Source organism: Plecotus auritus (assembly GCF_963455305.1).
Source record: "Plecotus auritus genome assembly, chromosome: 4".
Classification (NCBI taxonomy): Eukaryota; Metazoa; Chordata; class Mammalia; order Chiroptera; family Vespertilionidae; genus Plecotus; species Plecotus auritus.
Genome location: NC_137775.1, coordinates 56,992,248 through 57,011,667, shown reverse-complemented (window position 1 = coordinate 57,011,667; position 19,420 = coordinate 56,992,248). Strand labels below are relative to the sequence as shown.

At 39.2% G+C, this 19,420-nt stretch overlaps 1 protein-coding gene across 6 annotated transcripts in view; it reads left to right on the top strand.

The window, feature by feature from the left end:
• The window catches only part of ORC3 (origin recognition complex subunit 3), a 60,628-nt gene extending 42,422 nt beyond the window's left edge, over positions 1 to 18,206 (top strand). For 3 of the 6 annotated variants that reach the window (XM_080663744.1, XM_080663746.1, XM_080663748.1), the window contains 7 exons: positions 4,016 to 4,149; positions 6,949 to 7,028; positions 7,900 to 8,000; positions 12,548 to 12,689; positions 14,646 to 14,762; positions 15,835 to 15,914; positions 16,439 to 18,179. In XM_080663744.1, coding sequence (XP_080519870.1) covers positions 4,016 to 4,149; positions 6,949 to 7,028; positions 7,900 to 8,000; positions 12,548 to 12,689; positions 14,646 to 14,762; positions 15,835 to 15,914; positions 16,439 to 16,544 — 760 coding nt within the window. In that variant the 3' untranslated portion in view covers positions 16,545 to 18,179. Of the gene's footprint in view, positions 1 to 4,015; positions 4,150 to 6,948; positions 7,029 to 7,899; positions 8,001 to 12,547; positions 12,690 to 14,645; positions 14,763 to 15,834; positions 15,915 to 16,438 lie in introns of all 6 variants that reach the window. The other 3 variants (XM_080663749.1, XM_080663747.1, XM_080663745.1) reach the window with 2 other exon arrangements.
• The last annotated feature ends 1,214 nt before the right edge of the window (positions 18,207 to 19,420 follow it).

The window sequence follows — 19,420 nt, the reverse complement described above, 5'->3', positions numbered from 1 at the left end:
ATGTGCCTGCAACCAAGGTACATGCCCTTGACTAGAATCGAATCTGGGACCCTTCAGTCCTCAGGCCGACACTCTATCCACTGAGCCAAACCAGTTAGGGCTTCTTTTCATTTTTATTCTATTTCTTTGAAAGCAATGTGCTAGATGGAATCCACCAAAATTTGAAAGCATTGTCACACTATCTTCAATTCCTCTCCTCCCATTCTTTCGTTAACTTTCTTGTTTTTTGCACAAGTACCTTGATCAAGGTCAACAGTGACCTCCATGTACCTAAATGTAATGGTCTATTCTCCATCTTCATTTGCATTTTTAAACTATTATCAGTGTTTAACATAGTTCACCACTTTTTTTTTAAAGCCTCACCTGAGGATATATTTTCATTGATTTTTAGAGGGGTGTTGGGGAGAGAAAGAAACATCAATCAGTTGCTTCCTGTACACACCCCAATGGGGGTGGCGGGGGGGGGGGAGATGTAATCTGAAACCCAGATGTGTGCCCTGGCCCAGAATCGAACCCTAGACCTTTGGGTGGATGGGAGGACACTCCTACCAACTGAGCTACACTGACCAGGGCAGAAGAGAAGATTTTATACGTTTTCTTAAAATCAGAAAAAGTTGAGGAAACCAAGATGGCGGCATAGGTAAGCACCTAAACTGCTGCCCCGCACAACAATTTCAAAACTACAACAAAAAGACAGAACAGACACCATCCAGAACCACAGGAAAGCTGGCTGAGTGAAAATTCTACAACTAGAAGGAAAGAGGAAAGATCACAGAGAAGGAGTGGCAAAGAGCTGAGGTACGGAGACACGCGCGCGCAGAGAGGAAGGGCAGCAGAGTGCCTGGCTGGCTTTCTCTGGCAGGAGGGGGAAGGAAGCCCCCGACTGCACTGAACCCCAGTTCCGACTGCACTGAACCTCAGTTCCGGGCGAAACCCTGTGGGCCCAGGCTCATACAGGGGGAGTTTGGACTGTCGGGTGGGGAGAAAGGCACATGGAGACTCAGAAACTCGGAGACTCAGGGGAGCCATGGCGGCAGGGGTCTGGAGGCACGAGTGCGCACAAAGACTGACTGCAGAGGTTACCACAGGCTATCCCTAGCAGAAGGGAGTTGGAAGCTCCTGACTGCACTGAACCCCAGTTCCAACTGCACTGAACCGCAGTTCCGGGCGAGCCCCTGGGGACCCACGCTCTTACGGGAGAAATCTGGACTGTAAGGCAGAAACTCAGGAACCGCGGAAGGCAGAGGTCTGGAGACTCGCGAGCAAGGGCAGGGCTGACGGGAAGCCAAGACTGTCTGCTCTGCCCTGAGACTCCGCCCCTTCCAAGCTGAGCACAGAGGCCTTTGCAATCTGGTAAGGCTAATCCTATAAGGCTGTCTCCAGCACCGAAAATCTCCCAGTGTAGACACACCTGATCCTCACAGCCAACTGGCCTGCAAGTAAATTCCTCTCAGTGATACCAACAACAATCAAGACTTAACTACAACAAGGCTGTACACATAGTCCACAAAGGGCTGCACCAAGAGTGTCCACCTCAGGTTAACTGGGGAGGCAGACCCACTGGGCCATGTAGGAAAGCTAGCACACAAACCTACCCTACCAACTCAGGGAAGCAGTGAAAAATGGGGAGACGAAGAAACAGATCACAAACGAAAGAAATGGAGGAAAACTAACGACTGGATATAGAATTCAAAACCACGGTTATAAGGCTTTCCAAGAATATCCTAGAAAATGCCGATAAATATGACGAGACCCTCAAAGATATGAAAAAGGACCAACTAGAAATTAAACATACACTGACTGAAATAAAAAATATTATACAGAGACCCAACAGCAGACTAGAGGAATGCAAGAATCAAGTCAAAGATTTGAAATACAAAGAAGCAAAAAACACTCAACTGGAAAAGCAAAAAAAAGAAAAAAGAATCCAAAAAGTTGAAGATAGTGTAAGAAGCCTCTGGGACAACTTCAAGCGTACCAACATCAGAATTATGGGGGTGCCAGAGAAGAGAGAGAGCAAGATACTGAAAACCTATTTGAAGAAATAATGACAGAAAACTTCCCTGACCTGGTGAAAGAAATAGACTTACAAGTCCAGGAAGTGCACAGAACCCCAAACAAAAGGAATCCAAAGAGGACCACACCAAGACACATCATAATTAAAATGCCAAGAGCAAAAGACAAAGAGAGAATCTTAAAAACAGCAGGAGAAGAACAGTTAATTACCTACAAGGGAGCACCCATACGATTGTCAGCTGATTTCTCAACAGAAACTATGCAGGCCAGACGGGAGTGGCAAGAAATATTCAAAGTGATGAACAGCAAGAACCTACAACCAAGATTACTCTACCCAGCAAAGCTATTATTCAGAATGGAAGGTCAGATAAAGAACTTCACAGATAAGAAAAAGCTAAAGGAGTTCATCACCACCAAACCAGAATTATATGAAATGCTGAAAGGTATTCTTTAAGAAGAGGAAGAAGAAAAAAGTAAAGAGAAAAATGATGAACAACAAATACATATCTATCAACAAGTGAACCTAAAAATTAAGTGAATAAAAAATCTGAGGAACAGAATAAACTGGTGAATATAATAGAATCAGGGGCATAGAAAGGGAGTGGACTGATAATTCTCAGGAGGAAAGGGGTGTGGGGGTGCAGGAAAAGACTGGACAAAAATCGTACACCTATGGATGAGGACAGTGTGGGGGGAGGTAAGGGCAAAGGGTGGGGTGGGAACCAGGTGGAGGGGAGCTAGGGGGGAAAAAGGAGAAACAATTGTAATAATCTGAACAATAAAGATTTATTAAATTAAAAAAAAAATCAGGAAAAGTTTGCCTTTTGTCCGTACCTACCAGTTTCTATATTTATTGGTTTGGTTGTATGGTATTTTTTGTTTTTCAGTCTGCATTTATATTTTAGTTGAAGTAACCAGGTTAATTTTTTCAGTAGTCATAATCTAGTTAGATTTGTATTTTCCTCCTAACTTAGTAATATTAGTATTTTTTCCCATTTTTTATTATGAAAAATGTCAAACATGAGAGAATTATCTTGCAGAATAGCACACATTCTGGATTTGTCTGATTGTTTCTTCATGATTAATATAAGAACTTTTAATCATTGTAGTCGTCATAATTCAGGACTGTTTGCTGAGAATAACTTGTATACTTATGTCATAGTGCTTAACATTACTAATATTGACCTGATTCCATTTCATTCTGTTACTGAATATGATCTTAGTGGAGAGATCCTATAAGTAATGGCTCTGAGAACAGGATCTTAATTTGAGAATATCTGTGTTCTCTCTTCATTCCTAACAAAGATTTCCAATATGGCCTTAAATGACTTACACAACTCTTCTGCTTGTTACAAAACCAGCAGAATTTCCTATGTAATTTAAAGTTAAGTGGATTTCCTGACTGATGTTTATAATGCCCATAAAAGATATAAAGCATAGCTAAATAGTAATTAGAGAAATTATTGTGATAGTCTTTTGGTCCTTCCAAGCAAGATTTCTTTTAGCATAAGTGTTATTTCCTCAGCAAACATTTCTTGTCTCATATTGACATTTATATCTGAAGTGAAGGGAAACCTTCAATGCCTACTGTATGGTAAGCACTGTGCCAGATTCTTCAAATATCTTCTGATTTAGTTTTTAAGCCTCCATTCTAAGCTGTGAAATAGGTGAGTCCCTGTTTCATTTTACAGACAGGGAAACCAAGGATCACAGGTGTTTAGTAATTTGTTCTATATTACAGACATAGTAAGTGCCAGAGCCAGACTATGAAACCAGATGTTTGTAAGCTTTCTAAGCTGAGCTTCTTCATGAGAACTCTTCTGAATACTTCTGAATGTCATACATACTGAGGAAAATCTCTCCAACAAATGTTGGTAGCTACTAATGAAGAAATTGTACCATCTTCTTCTGATCAGAATCATTTCATATGTAGACAATATTTTTTAACCTCATTAATGTTCCAGTTAGATTACATCTCCTGTCACTGATTCTATTCTAGAATGTTGGCAAAAGATGAACTGATGACCATCCTTCAGAAGTGTTTCAGCGTTTTAAAGTCCTCTTCTGAAAAGCAGCTTGGCAGCACAGCAAAGAGGATAGAGGAGCTCCTGGCCCAGCTTCAGAGCCTTGATGGTGAGAAGATGATATCCTGCCAATTTTACTGGCTATGAAAGTCATGTAACTAAAATGACATGGAAAACCCCACGTTTGGCTGTATTGAGAGATGAAGGCATAAAGTAGTTCATGATAGTCAGTATACCAAGCCTCAGAATATTACATATTGATAATTACAAACAGGTCAAATGGTTATCTTCCAGCTTTGGTTTAAGCAATGAAAAGCATCAAATGGGCAGAAAAATAGAAACATTCTTTCTGCAGATGGACAATTTGGAGGACTTATCTTTAAAAAAAGGAGGGGGAGGGACAAAAATATTAAGATTGATGAGATTAGCAGGGCATCATAATTAAGGACTCCTTTTAGATTTTTTTCTTAAGCATTCCATCAGGTCCTTTATCGATCTCAAAAACACTGCATAAGTCATTAGTAAGCCTGAAAAATTAATAGTTCTTTCACAGCAGTAAGGCTCATTTGGTGTGCTGATTACCAAATTGTGCATGAGGTCTGCTTTAATCAACTTACAGTGAAAGTGAACCTGCCATTTCTCTGTGTGAAGGGTTAGAGTTCCCTTATTTTCATGGCCCCCATGTGACCATATTTATATTTGCCAGATGCTGGGGTGCCTGGTTGTGTACAAGTAGCCATGTTCTGTTCTCTCATGCTCCAGGACTTCTTGTTCTAGAGCACCACAGATTGGTACTGATCATTAATTCTCATGGGCTCTTCTCTTGCTCTGTCTCTAGCACCAAAGTTTGGAATTCTTTGGTAAAGCAAACAAAATAAGTGTGCACCTTTTACTTTTCCCTATTCAGGAAAATTTTTAACGGAACTTGGGGGAAAGAGACAGCTTGGTGGATAATGTATAAGCACATAGATTGCACATGGATTAGTGAAAATATTTTACTTGGAATGCCCATAGTAATCCTTCCTGTTTGGCAAGTGTTCCTTTGTCTTGTAAAGCCTTTAGATTTAGGAAACCACTTTTGCTGATATCCCTCACCAGAGGAATGCTTAGTTAATGGAAGGTGAAAGAGCAAGTGGCAGGAACAGGCAAAAGGAGGAAGTACCCCACAAGACTAAGGGGTCGGTTCCCTCCAGGTTGTGGGTGGGCATGAGCCTAACCATGTTTCAAAAGGGCTGTAATTGGTAATTGTGGAGATCATTGAGTCCAGCTACATACAGAATCTAAAGCTCGGATGAGAACGGAACTTGCTCAAAATCCCACAGCCAGCTAGCTCCAGACCAGTACCTACCTCTCTTAATCACCAGCTCATTGTTCTTTTCTCACTGATTCACACTTTAAATGCCCCCTAATTATGGTCCCTGGGACAGTGAAGGTCCACTTTAAGGACATTAATAGGGTAAAAGACTTAGGAGAATTTAAGATAAATTTCAGTCTTTTACAAAATTGGACTCAGCCCTACCTGGTTTGGCTTAGTGGAGAGAGCGTCGGCCTGCAGACTGAAAGGTCCCGGGTTTTGATTCTGGTCAAGGGCACATGCCAGGTTGCTGGCGTGGTCCACAGTAGGAAGCGGGCAGGAGGCAGCCGATCAATGATTTCCTCTCATCATTGATGTTCTGTCTCTCTCCCTTTCCCTTCTTCTCTGAAATCAATAAAAATATAAAAACAAAAAACCCAAAATTGGACTCAGATTTTTGTCAAATGAAACTGCATATATAATTTTAATTAGAGTTCATGTAACATAAACTAATGAACAAATTCTATGATGTGCTAATAGTACATGAAGTAATGTACCTTAATGGGAAGGATGGAGATTAAGATGATTAGTAGTATAAAGAATAAAGAATTTTACAAGTTGAAGCAAAACTGGTGTCTGGAAGAAATGTTTGTAATTTCTCTATTTCCAGAAGTGACACATTGTTAATAATAAAGTGACATTAAAACCCCCTACATTGGAAAACCGGAAATATTTGACTATATGCTATCTCTGGTTCCTTCACACTTATTACATATTACAGTCTGGTTTTTAAATTATATTTGAGGGTTAAGTAGGTCAGAGTGTCATATTTATTTTTAAGAATCTGCTACATGTTAATGAAATGGGACAAAGAATTTATCAGATATTTTAATCTTAAATTATATCTTTCTTGAACCAAGAATAATCCATAGCTAAAAGGAAGTTGTTCTTTGAGAACAAGATCACTTCTCTAGCTACATCCTCCTGTCTCAGACTTGGTCCGAATGAGCCATGTGAGTGTGCAGTTCTAGCAGCTGCCTTGCACGAGGAAGAGGGTATACAGCCTCACCTCTCCAGAAGCACAGCTGCACCTCTGGCCAGATGTGGTTTACTGTAGCCTATGCTGAAGAGCAAAGATGCACTTTGTGTTTTAGTAGATTATGTCACAGCTTTTACACACCCTCTTGATTACTTTAATAGCATTTTGTCAAAAATAGTACATTGCAACATCAGGGCCAAACTTGCCAGTGTACAGGTTTATGTGTGTAGGCATAGTCAAAGGAATACAGTTTAACTTTGTTTTTTAGAAGCTATTTATAACAGCACAAAGACTTGGCGCTTTTTGCTGTTCGTTTTTTTGAGGGGAGGGTATTTGTACTTTGTTTTCATTGTGGTCACATTTTAAACATTCAGTGGCTGTTTTTTCAGGACCCCTCTGCAGCATAAGTTATGTAATATTTATTGACCTTTAGCTTCTGGAAGAAATAATTTATCTGATGGACGCTTGATCCCCTGCCAGATGAAACTGTATTTCTCTTGGAATAGTAGAAATGTTGGTTCTCTTGACTTGAATGGATTTATCCCAGTTGCTGTATATTGGTTTTGTATTAAAAGCAGAAGTCAAAGAGGAAGAAGATGCTTCTGGGTCACAGTCAAAGGGGCTTCAGAAGACAGACCTCTATCATCTTCAGAAGGTCAGGTCACTTTCTTCTCCTTCCAATGACATCCTGTGATACTCCTTTTCCCAGTATGTACTCTAGATCAGCTCTGCCTGGATATTTTTATTTTCCTTTTAAAATCACACCCAGGAACAAAGCATACTTTGTAATTCACTTATAAATAAAACCAGCCTCATTCTCCATGTACACAGTCTGGAATTTACTAGTGAACATAGGTGGAAACTGTTCCTGTAGCCTCAGAGAGAAAGAAAATTAACTAGCAATAGGGAAAATGGGAACATAGTTGCAAAAAAGAATCCAATTATTTATCTGATGTATTTATTGGTATTTCTGTTGAGCCTACCTCATTAGTTTTAGATACTTTTCTTGATTTTTTTAATGTATAGTCATGTAGAGCGAAATTGAACTACAGTATACCCATTGTAATCTTTTTCAGGTAGTTCTAACTTTAGAATCTTGGTTGTCAGAGTATAGAACCTTCTTTGTATAGCATGATACCAAGTTATGATAAATGTAGAGTAAAATTTCAATCTAAGCAAAAGCAAACCACATGGAATCTATTCTGTTAGTGTGGCAAAAGGGCAAGGTTTTTCTTTTCCTTGTAAGTCCTTTACTTAAATGAAGTAATGAGTTGTGGATAGTGAGCACTCTGCCATATAACTTAGTAACGAAGTAAACTGCCCTTTTCCTCTTTCCCGGAAAATTTACTCAATGTTTGAAGCAAAACACTAGGAGGAGAGATTCTTTCCAGACCTTAAAATTAAAAAAGAACCCATTCTGATCTGGTTCTTTCTTGCACATTCTGTCTACGCAGAGGGCATCAGCTGCCTCTGGGGGGTTTTCTTTCTCCGAATCACCAGTAAAGCCGTGTTCTTTCCATCCACAGTCACTATTGGAAATGAAGGAGCTAAGAAGAACAGGAAAGAAACAGACCAAGTTTGAAGTCCTGAGAGAAAAAGTTGTGAACTTCATTGACAGTCTGGTGAGGTAAGTTGTGGCTCTTAAGAGCTAAAACTGGCTATTCCCAAATAGCACTGATGTGATAGCGTCCATACCCATTTTGGACACTTGCCCCTAGATTAGGCTTTATGCTTTTCAGGTTCCTCCTCCCAGCCAAGAATTGTAATTTTGATCATCTTTCCATCCTTATGAAGATGTGTAAACAAAATGACTTAGTGCATTCTTTTACAGCCAGTTCAAAAATACAGGTTAAATTTGATCTAGTTCATTAGGCTGGGATAGGAGGGGTGGTGATGGAAACAGAAAGCGTTTTTCCCCTCTCTAATAACACAGTATTTGCATTACACTTTATTCTTTCTCTATCTCTGCTAATAGTATGCTGGACCTGGGCCAAGTCCCAGAGCAGGTTAGCCGTAATGTCCTATTTATCCCGAGTAAAGAAAGGACTTCTAATTCTAGAGAATACCTGTGCAACTCATTATCAGCACTAAATTCATGTTAAGAAATGTACTCATAGTAAACTTAGAAGTCTACCAGTCTTGCCTGTTTTTTAAAGATTATTCCTTTTTGGGAAACCCAGATCACTGCTATAGAAAAACAAGGCAAGTGAGAAAAAGAAAATGACTTCATAGTTAAAGAGTAGGAAAACAAACTGTTATTTATCATTGCTGATTCTATTTTAATGGCAGTCTAACTCAGCAGCCAGCTAGACACTGAATAGAATCAAGTACTGAAAATATAGCAGCTCAGTTATTGAAGACAAAGAGTGGTTTTCTGATAAATTACCTGACCTTCTTGAAAGTGAAAAGTTCCATTTTCTAGGACAATGTGGGGGCAGAGTCATTGTTCCTAGTCATTGGGGAGAAATTACTAATGTCATGAAAGAGGTCCAAATGATCAACCAAGTATGACAAAGGCAGTTTACATACAGTGAGAGAAATGTGTCATATAAAAGTGATGCAATGCAGTGTTGAACTGACCTACAAGCCAGAAATGACCTTATAGAACTCGTAGAGTTAATCTTGCCCTGCTGACTTCCCTGTTCTTACAGTTTCCAGCCCCAAGTTCCTGGCTCTTCCCTTTTTTTTTTTTTTTTTTTTTTTTTTTAATATATTTTATTGATATTTTACAGAGAGGAAGGAAGAGGGATAGATAGTCAGAAACATCGATGAGAGAAACATCGATCAGCTGCCTCCTGCACACCTCCCACTGGGGATGTGCCCGCAACCAAGTTACATGCCCTTGACCGGAATCGAACCCGGGACCCTTCAGTCCGCAGGCTGACGCTCTATCCACTGAGCCAAACCGGTTTTGGCCTGGCTCTTCCCTTTTACCAGGTTGTGACCATTGCAGTTGCTAAAAATAATTTTGCGATGAATTGTAGGCATAATTTCTAAGCCGAATATCAGGTTCCTTTTTGAGTTCTCACAAATCCCAAATTGTAGGCTCTGAAACCAGACAACCATTTCCCTAATATGTCTGACCTTTTACCTTTCTGAGTAGTTACTAAAATAAAACTGAACATGATTGAAATATGTTGTGAAATCACAAAATTTTCCTTACTAGGGTTGACTTTCTTTACCAAGATTGACTCCCAGGAGGAAAGAGATTAGGATTTGTAGCATATTAGAGCTAAAAGGAACCCGAGAAATCATGTGGGAGCTAAAGCCCAAGGAGAGGCTGACTATGGAAAGTCCCAGGCCCCGTATGATGACATCTGTCAAAAGGCCCTCTTCATTTCTCCATACTGTCACCAAGGATCAGTCACATTACAGATGTTCGAAAAGAGCTTGGAGTTCTGGAGAAATGTGGAGGAAGGTGATCTAGAGCTGTTCAAACAAGTGATATACTAACAGACCGTGAAACTTTGCTGAGCTGGAAATTAAGAGAGAAGCTAAAGAAATGCTTGAAAGGAAGTGACAGAGGAAGAGATTGAAGTTCAAAAAGCCAGATGGGAAAGGGAGTGGCTAGAAAAAGTTTGAGGAAAGTCAAGGTGGCCTTGTGGACATTTGGCAAACTTTGAAGCATATACCAAGGGGAAGAAAGAAGAAAAATCGGACCTTCCTGAAACCACTGAAAGTAAAAGTGAAATAGCGTTGAGTGGCCACCTGGGGTCACAGCCACAGAACCTTCCCCCAACTGTCTCCCCTCCTACTCTGAAGGACTCATTCTTTTCTCCCATTTCCACCCCAAAGTAGAGTAGTATTTGCTTTTTAGTCTACTTTTGTTCGCAATTCAATTTTATATCAGTCGGTAATTCTTTTGTAAATTGAAATGAGGGTCTCTGTTTAAAAAGAAACCGTCCACACTCCCTACCCCTAGGCCAACCAAGATTGGAAGGTGCTACCATTGGTGCTGCCTTCTTTTCCCACAGCCTGTTACTTAATGTTTTTTACTTCACTGTATTGTGATAGTTAGAAACTTCATATATAGTTTGTGGAAATTATCCAGATAAATATTGCTTGTGGACAAAAAGATAAATATAAGCAATAGACTCCAAAAGGCAGGGTTCCCAGTGTACCATGAGCCTTATTGAGACTACTGAGAGCAGAGACTAAGTTCCAGTTTTCACCAAAATACCAAGCTTCAGCTTTTCAGCCCTTGATACTAAATGATTCTACCAGTTCCCTTAAAAACACCTCTCTGATCTGAATCCAAAATGAGCATGGTAGGTGCTGTAGTGTCCAACTAATTGCATATTTCTTCTCACAGCAAATAAGTTGCAGAAGAATATTTCTGTGCCAATCTCCAGGTTTATAGCTGTTGTTCACTTAATGTAGCCCAGTGGAAACAAAATATAGGCAAATATATTACCTCTGTTGGAGATACTTTGAGGATATTAAAAAAGACTTTTCCCCTTAGGAATTCTAAACATTAAATATAAAGATGTTGAAAAGGGAGAGGATTACACATGTGAGACAATAATTCTTTTCTGAAATTGACTCTGTCTGGTTGCCTTGTTAAACTTCCAGTCCTTATTACATAGCAGGAACGTCAATAGAGTCTTTAATGATTGGGGAGAAACAGCCTGAGGTTGGTGTAGGAAGAGTTTATGGTCAGAAATTATAAATGAGTAACCAGCCATCCAGGTTGGCATTCAGCATCACAGAAACCATTCCTGGGGCTACAGCTAAATTAACTTAATCTTGAGTAAGATGTTAGCAGTACTTGAGGTACAGACTGCTGGTCCTTAGGTCAAGTTACAAATCATACTCTTTGCAATTGGCTTTTATTCTGATTGACTGCAGATGTCTACAGAAGTGGACTGAGCTGGGGGCCAGGAGCTCTGGAGACAGGGAGGAAGGAGATACTGGGGAATGATGTATATGGTTAATACCCTCTTCACTTTCTCTTCCTCCACTGACACTGGTGAGCAGGGATAGTGGGATTTTCTGGGGAATGGTATCCTCTGCAAGAGGGAGAAAGCCAGGACTGCAGGAAGAAGAGGATGATTTCCCTGGTAACTTGGCTGAGGTAAATGTGCTGCTTGCACACATGGGAAAAGGAGCTGCTACAATCCGTCATGTGGCCAAAATACTTCAAGGCTAGGACTGGACTAAGCCCCAGGAATCTTTCTGAAGGCATGTGAGTTCACTGAATTAGTGACTTATTACTCTATCTTTGGGTAATGTATACCGAAGCTTCTTCCAATTTGTTACCCTCTAGGCCACCAAAGACCTATATCACTATCATGGTTGAGACCAGCTGATGGGCTCATTAACATTCAAACTGAATTTTAAAGAAATTATTTTAGAGAGAGAGGAAGGGACAGGGAGAGAAACATCGATGTGAGAGAGGAACATTTATTTGTTGCCTCCTGTATGCACTACAATTGAAGGACAAACCCACAACATTTTGGTGCATGGGACAATGTTCCAACCAACTGAGCCACATTAACTCAAACTGAATTTTTTAATGCTTTATTTTTTAAGTTCAGATTTAATTATGTTTATCATCTAGCTCATAAGAATCTCATTAAACTTTTTACATTTGCTTGTTTTTCAATATCCTGAAGCTAACATTTAGCCTTTTTTGCCTTCTAAAGTAAAAAGTAATTCTAACATAAAAATTTTCAAGGTACCATTTCTATGAGAGATACAAATTAAAATACTTTCTGTGATCCAAAAAGAATTTTGTAAACTCTTAATTCCAGGCACAAGGCCTGTTTAATATTTGCAGAGGTAAGTGTTTGCTCTGGCAGGAATGTGGATATCTTGGTTTTCTAAACAATTTAAGAAAGTATATCTTAATACTTTAAGAAATTATACTTTGAAGATTTACAACAGAAATGTAATTTATGTACATTTGTTCTTAAAGGTTTAAATCAGAACAAATATAGTTTCTTGTGCTCTGAAGAATTCTGGAAGTTTTAAAAAATAATGGAATAGGTACAATTCTTTGTGAACCTGCACTGAATTTGATTTTTGGGTTTGTTTCATTTGTTTGTTTTTGGTTGTTGTTGATTTTGCCCATTAAGCAAATTGTTCAGTCTTCCCCCCAGATTCACAAAAATGTTACATTGAAATTAAATCTGTGCTTATCTAAATGCTGATAGCTGACTTGGGCTGTTTCAGAGAATACCTTCTGCCTCCCGAGACACAGTCTCTGCATGAGGTGGTGTACTTCACCGCTGCTCACACCCTTCACGAGCACCTCAATGCTGCTCCGCGCTTGGCCCTCCACACTGCACTCAACAACCCCTATTATTATCTCAAGGTAAGGAGCAGATTCACTTCTCTGACAGTTTGGGTCAGACCCCAGGCATTATTTATCACAAAAACATAAATTTACAGTTCCTAGTGACCAGGGAGTTAGTTGGCAGCTCAGAATTGGCACCTCTTTCAGATACCTTTAAAAATTCTTTAGACTTCAGAGGGTGTTTTCTAAGCCATTGAAAATAATCAAGTCAACTAATGCTGCCAACATTAGATCATTGTAAATGTCTTCCCCTTCGTGTGATAAAATCAGTAGATAGATACTAAAACGAGTAAAATGCTACTACTTTTGTGAAATAAATGTTTCCCCCAATAACAGCAAAAAAGGGGCTCAAACTGTATGGCCTACTAAAATTACTTAGAAATGCTCTGGGATTTCATCTTGGATTTTAAACCAAGGAACGATCTATTCTGAGAGAGCATCTCCAGATGGCCAGAATCTGCCAGGAATAGTCTCCTAAAACGAGACACATTTGATAGTTCTACAAAGTTGTTTATACTGAAAGTACAAGACAGATCAGGATCTTAAAAATTTTCTTATGGTGAGATAAAGTGGTCACTTTAAACATTTTAGTAAGCTATATTGCAGTAAGTTATATACATATATTAAAAAGTTTGTTGATAGTTTTTTAATAAGTTAATATTGTTAATTTATTAGTTACTAAGTTGTCACTCAGTTTACATGTAGAAATCTTACCACAAAGGACACCTAAGGAGTGACTCCATGAAACCTATGAAGAGTGTCCTGTGTACTAGTTTCCTATTCCAAAGTGGCACACAGGCATGCTAAGCATTACAAGAGAAATCTTGAGTGGGAAGATAAAAATCAGTGGTCTTCAGTGATGGTGGGTAGTGGGGAGCTTGAGTAATTTCATATTCACAACACAAAATATCATTTCTATATAAAGCACACATTAAGCCTTACAAAATAATTCTGGCTAGTGGTAGGTCACAGAAAAGAACTGGTGTGATTTTAGCAGTCTTTGGGAGTATCCTTCCTATATAATAAAAGCATAATATGCAAATCGACTGAACGGAACCACTGGTTACTATGATGCTCACGGACCACCAGGGGGCAGATGTTTAATGCAGGAGCTGCCCCCTGGTGGTCAGTGCGCTCCCATGGGGGGGGCGGGGGGCGGGGAGCGCTGCTCAACCAGAAGCCGGGCTCAGGGCTGGCAAGCGCAGCAGCAGTGTCGGGAGCCTCTCCCACCTCTGAGGCAGCGCTACGCTAAGGAACAGCAAGCCTCAGCTGGCGAGCACAGCGGTGGTGGCAGGAGCCTTTCCCACCTCCACTGCAGGTGGGTGGTAAAGAGCGAGGGGTCCCGGACTGCGAGAGGGCACAGGCCAGGCTGAGGGACATAACCCCCACACTCCAGTGCATGAATCTCGTGCACTGGGTCTCTAGTATATTATAAATTCCATGTGTAAGTGAATGTGTGAGAAAGATTGTTTCTAAGTAAGAACCATGGATTTCAAATAAATTGAAAAACACTCATGATTTTTGTAAGGGTTAGGAACTGCAGTGTTGACAAGCCTTTGGGATTATAGACTTGGTAAGTAGTGAGTTGGTATTAATACAGTATAGTAATTGTTAGAATTCAAATAATTTCAAATGTTGGAAGTAGCATTGTGTTGAAAACCCACAAAGAATTCCTTAAACTTCATGGAAACCAGAAATGCATTAGGGTCTCAGAAATTAGTAATGTATTATTAAAATGAGGGAAAAAAAAGAATAAAATGAAAAATATGCTTGTCTTCTGATCCTGGGAGTATTCTTTAGTGAGCAGGATTATGACCAAGACTTAATCCTAAACAGGTAAACTGTTGCAGAGTAAAATAAAGGAAATTATACTCCACTTACTGATTTACTAAATTTAGGTCAGGGGTTTTATTGTCTGATTTTGTACCTAATCATTTCTGAAAGGTAATCATCTTAGTTTACTGTTATTTTTAGAATGAAGCACTGAAAAGTGAAGAAGGCTGCATTCCAAATGTCGCCCCAGACATCTGCATAGCATATAAACTGCACCTCGAGTGCAGCAGGCTAATCAACCTTGTGGACTGGTCAGAGGTAAGTGGAGGGAGAAGAGCAAACTATTTGTACACTACCCATGACACTTTCCTGAGTTGTTTTTCTTTTTCTTTTTTTTTTTTTTTAAATATATTTTATTGATATTTTACAGAGAGGAAGGGAGAGGGACAGAGAGCCAGAAACATCGATGAGAGAGAAACATCGACCAGCTGCCTCCTGCACACCTCCCACCGGGGATGTGCCCGCAACCAAGGCACATGCCCCCGACCGGAATCGAACCCGGGACCCTTCAGTCCGCAGGCCGACGCTCTATCCACTGAGCCAAACCGGTTTCGGCCTGAGTTGTTTTTCTTAATGTCTTTTTTGAAAAGCATAAATCACCTCACGCTTCAGAAATTTCTCCAAAATAGCAGCTTACTGTTCAGCATTCCCATTCCCAATCCCCTGCACTCTGATCCAAGGCAATGGTGCATTCATGGGATCAAACCCAAGTTAACAGTAGGCAGAAGCGGAGCAGTTTAGATCAGTTTTGTTATTCCATAAAATAAAAAAGTATATTAACTACCATTTCCCTTATAGCATAAACGAAAAGAAAAAAAAACAAACACATTGGAATAACTACACTAGCAATAATGAAGCACAAGGAATAGTTGGCAAGGCCATGGACAACTGTCGTTATTTTAACTATTCCTTCCCTCAGAATATTACAAAGTTAACTGTTGAAGGCCCTATTTTATAGATCTGTTGTTGCCATTTAAAAATATTAATAATTGGCTGCTTCCCAGAAAACCAGGCATTTTGCTGGGGTAATGGAGGTTGGGAGTATAGGATTCAGTGCATCCCTTGCTTTTTAACTTTGGTAATTTTTCTCTGCACATTCCTTCTCTTAAATAACATTATGCAGGAACCACTCTGTTATCTTTTCATGTGTACTTGATTTAAAGTGAGTATCAGTATAGTTTTGAGAATCTGAAACTTGGTGTAATTGTTAAAAATGTGCCAGTTAGCAGCAGCAGTGCTTGATCTGGCTTTATACAGAGCCATCAAGGGCAATTAAAGATGTTTGGCAACAGTAGAGATTTTTATTTTCTTCTGTCTTCTCTCTCAAAAGGCTTTTGCAACAGTTGTGACAGCTGCTGAAAATACGGATGCCAGTTCTATAACCTCAGAAGAAAGGAATGACATTATTCAGTATCCTTTTAAAACCACTCTACAATGTCCAAGTATATGTACAGAATGTTTGTAATTTTCCAAGATCTACATTCGAGATTTATAAAGATGTGATGCAACCAACCTTATTGATATTAACCGTCTCATCCCAGAATGACGTCTCTAAATATTTAATCCAAACTTAATCTAAAATGAAGCCAAATCTAAAATATTTGGTTTAAAACTTATAGCAAGATATTCCAAAATTCACCAAAAAACATCCAAAACTGTCATTATTGAATTCTCTATTTTTATAAGGTTATTAATGTACTTTCAGGAGTAGTTTTCATACTATGGAAAAAATTAGGTAAATATTAAGCACTTTTCCACTCATATCTTATTGACTGGATTCCAATTACATTTAATATTTAATGGTTTCCCTCTAAGGAGTGTTTAACTTAGGAGTGTATTTTGAACTATATTTCAGTTTACTAATGTTTTAACATTGATATTTTAACCTCTTGTCAAAATACAACATGGCCAATTTCCTTAACTATATCCTCCAGTGCTCGGTTCATTAGAGCTGTTTCTGAACTAGAACTTTTAGGATTTGTAAAACCTACCAAACAGAAGACTGACCACGTGGCAAGGCTAACATGGGGAGGCTGCTAGAAAGCAAATGAATGAAGCCAGAAGGATCACATTTAGTTTTAAGAGAGACCAGTCATCCTTACATACCACTAGAGGACAAATGTATAATCCCCACATGATGTTTAACCAGAAAGTAGACTGTTAATCCCAAACAGGACTATATCAAAACACTTTCAGCATACTTTGGAATCCAGTAACACACGTACATTGTAACTGAAACCTTTCTCACATCATCACTAATTTTCATATTAATAAAATGTTCTTGAACATAGTATGTAAATGTAATAACTTTATTCAGGAGTATAAAGTATTTGCAATTGATTTAATAGTACTCATTCCTGCTCTAAGACATTTTGGAGACAAATGGGAAAATGTGAGTATGGACTGGATGTTAATTAAATTTAGGGGAGTATTATTTTAAGTGAGATAATAGTTTCTAGTTATACAGGACTACCTTTTTCTTAGAAGCTGCAGTATGTATGTTCTTTGAAATAGTTAAATATAAACATAAATATGGTACAATAACTTTTCACTAAGTATATTATTGACTGCTCTTTCAGCTTGAGTGTTTTCTGAATAAAAAAGTGGGAACGAAGAAAATTCTTGAGTTTTGCTTTAAAGGTTATTTTAAAGCAGAAAAATAGGGCAAAAGAGCTAGAGGGGGATTACAGGATTAAAAGATTTCTAATGGCATGTTTATTATGCTTATGGGAATGATCTGGGAGAAAGAAAATAGATGCAGGAGAGAGGACTACTGGAATGGGCTTTTAATGAGAGGATTTTGGATCTAGTTTTTACCTAGAACGTAGGAGCAATTTTTGGAGCCATGCCTGAGTCGACAGGAACATGTTATTAGGTGCTTTAGCTGAGTATTCATTTATTAATACCAATTACTGTATAATTTTGAAGGGAGTAGATGACCCAAATAAGACAATCACTTCTACCTAGGGAACATATTAAATAGATTCCAACAGTCCTCCCCTCCCCCATCTTTTAAAAAAGCAGTCTCTGGGGGTAGAACATGGGATCTTTCCTAGAAGTTCTCCAGTTAATATTGTGATGCAAAAAAATAAAAGTTGTCACTCCAGTAAATTTAATAGAAAAATAAAACCAATTGTTTTATATTTAATACTATGTGAAAACTTACATACTAAAAAGAATATTCATTCATTATTCTGATAAAATGTATTCACTCTAGATTTTAACTTCCTATTTACATTCTCCTAAAAATGCTATCCCACTGTATCATTGGTTCTCAGCTGGGGACTGTCTCCTCCTCCTACCCCCAGCATTTAGCAGTATCTGGAGGTACATTTTAATTGTCACAAGAGGGATTTGGGGGAGAGTGCTACTGGTATCTAGTGGGAGAGGCCAGAGATGATGCTGAACATCCTATACTACACAGGATAACCCTGCAAACCAAGAATGATCTGGCTCAAATTGATATGTTGCAGTTGAGAATCTGTATTAGTCCATTAAAACCAGATAGAACTGCTCCCCCCCCTTATTGATGGCACCTTGTGTTATACCAGTGTTTCTCAAGCACTTAATGGGTATATGAATTATCTGGAGATCTTGTGAAAGCTCTGTACCTCATTTTGGCCTTGTTTTAAACAAAGAATTGGGAAAACATAAGCACTCAAGTTTTAATAAAGGAAAAATAAACATTTTGCTTTCTCTGACAAATTAAGTCATATATAAATCCTATATAATAAAACCCTAATATGCAAATCAACCAAATGGAGAAACGACCGGTTGCTATTATGCGCACTGACCACCAGGGGGGCAGATGCTCAATGCAGGAGCTGCCCCCTGGTGGTCAGTGCACTCCCACAGGGGGAGTGCTGCTCAGCCAGAAGGTGGGCTCAGGACTGGTGAGCGCAGTGGCAGTGGGGGGAGCCTCTCCTGTGCGGGCCGTAAGGAGCAAGAGGTCCCGGACTGTGAGAGTGCAGGCTGGGCTGAGGGATGCCCCCCAGTGCACAAAATTTCATGTACCAGGCCATATCCTAAGCCAGTGGTCGGCAAACTGCGGCTCATGAGCCACATGCAGCTCTCTGGCCCCTTGAGTGTTCTAACGCCACTTCAAAATAAACTCACCGAAAACCAACTTCTGTGCACGGGCCACGAAGTTTCAATCGCACTGTACATGCATGCCGCACGTGGTATTTTGTGGAAGAGCCACACTCAAGGGGCCAAAGAGCTGCATGTGGCTCGCGAGCTGCAGTTTGCCGACCACTGTCTTAGGCCATTTATGACTGGGATATGCTAAAAGAACTCACTGAAGCATTTCCATTCATTTCATTATAGGAAAGCTTTGTTGAAAGTGACTTAAATGTGCTTTTGAAGTAAAACTTCCAAAGCTGTTAAAACTGATCAATCATGTAACAATTTGGAATCAGACTCAGCTTTTGAAAATAGCACTAAAATCTTAGATTTGGTAAATGAAAATACTGATATTTAAGTCTTTTAAGTCAGATTAAATTGATTGGTTCCTGGAAAATGCTTACCTTTAAAACATTGCCTTTATTCAAATACTACCCATCTGTACATTAAAAAACAAGCAGATTAGAAGTAAAGGTTTTATTCTTCCAACTAAATTCCAGTACTACAAGGGCAGTAAAACAATGATACACTGGGGGGCGGGAGAATGCAGCAATAAACATTTGTTAAAAAGACTGATAGAATAAATAAAAACTACCAAAAAAAAAAAAAAAAAGTGAGAGAAAATCATATAAATCCATTTTGAAACCCCGAGAAGAAATGCCCTTCTCCTTCACTATTTCACAGGAAGCACTGTAGGCTATTTGCTTAATAATGTCCTGGGATTACATTCTAAATTATTAATAACTGGTTACAGCTTGGTTGTAGTGCACAATTAAAATCACACTAACTTCATC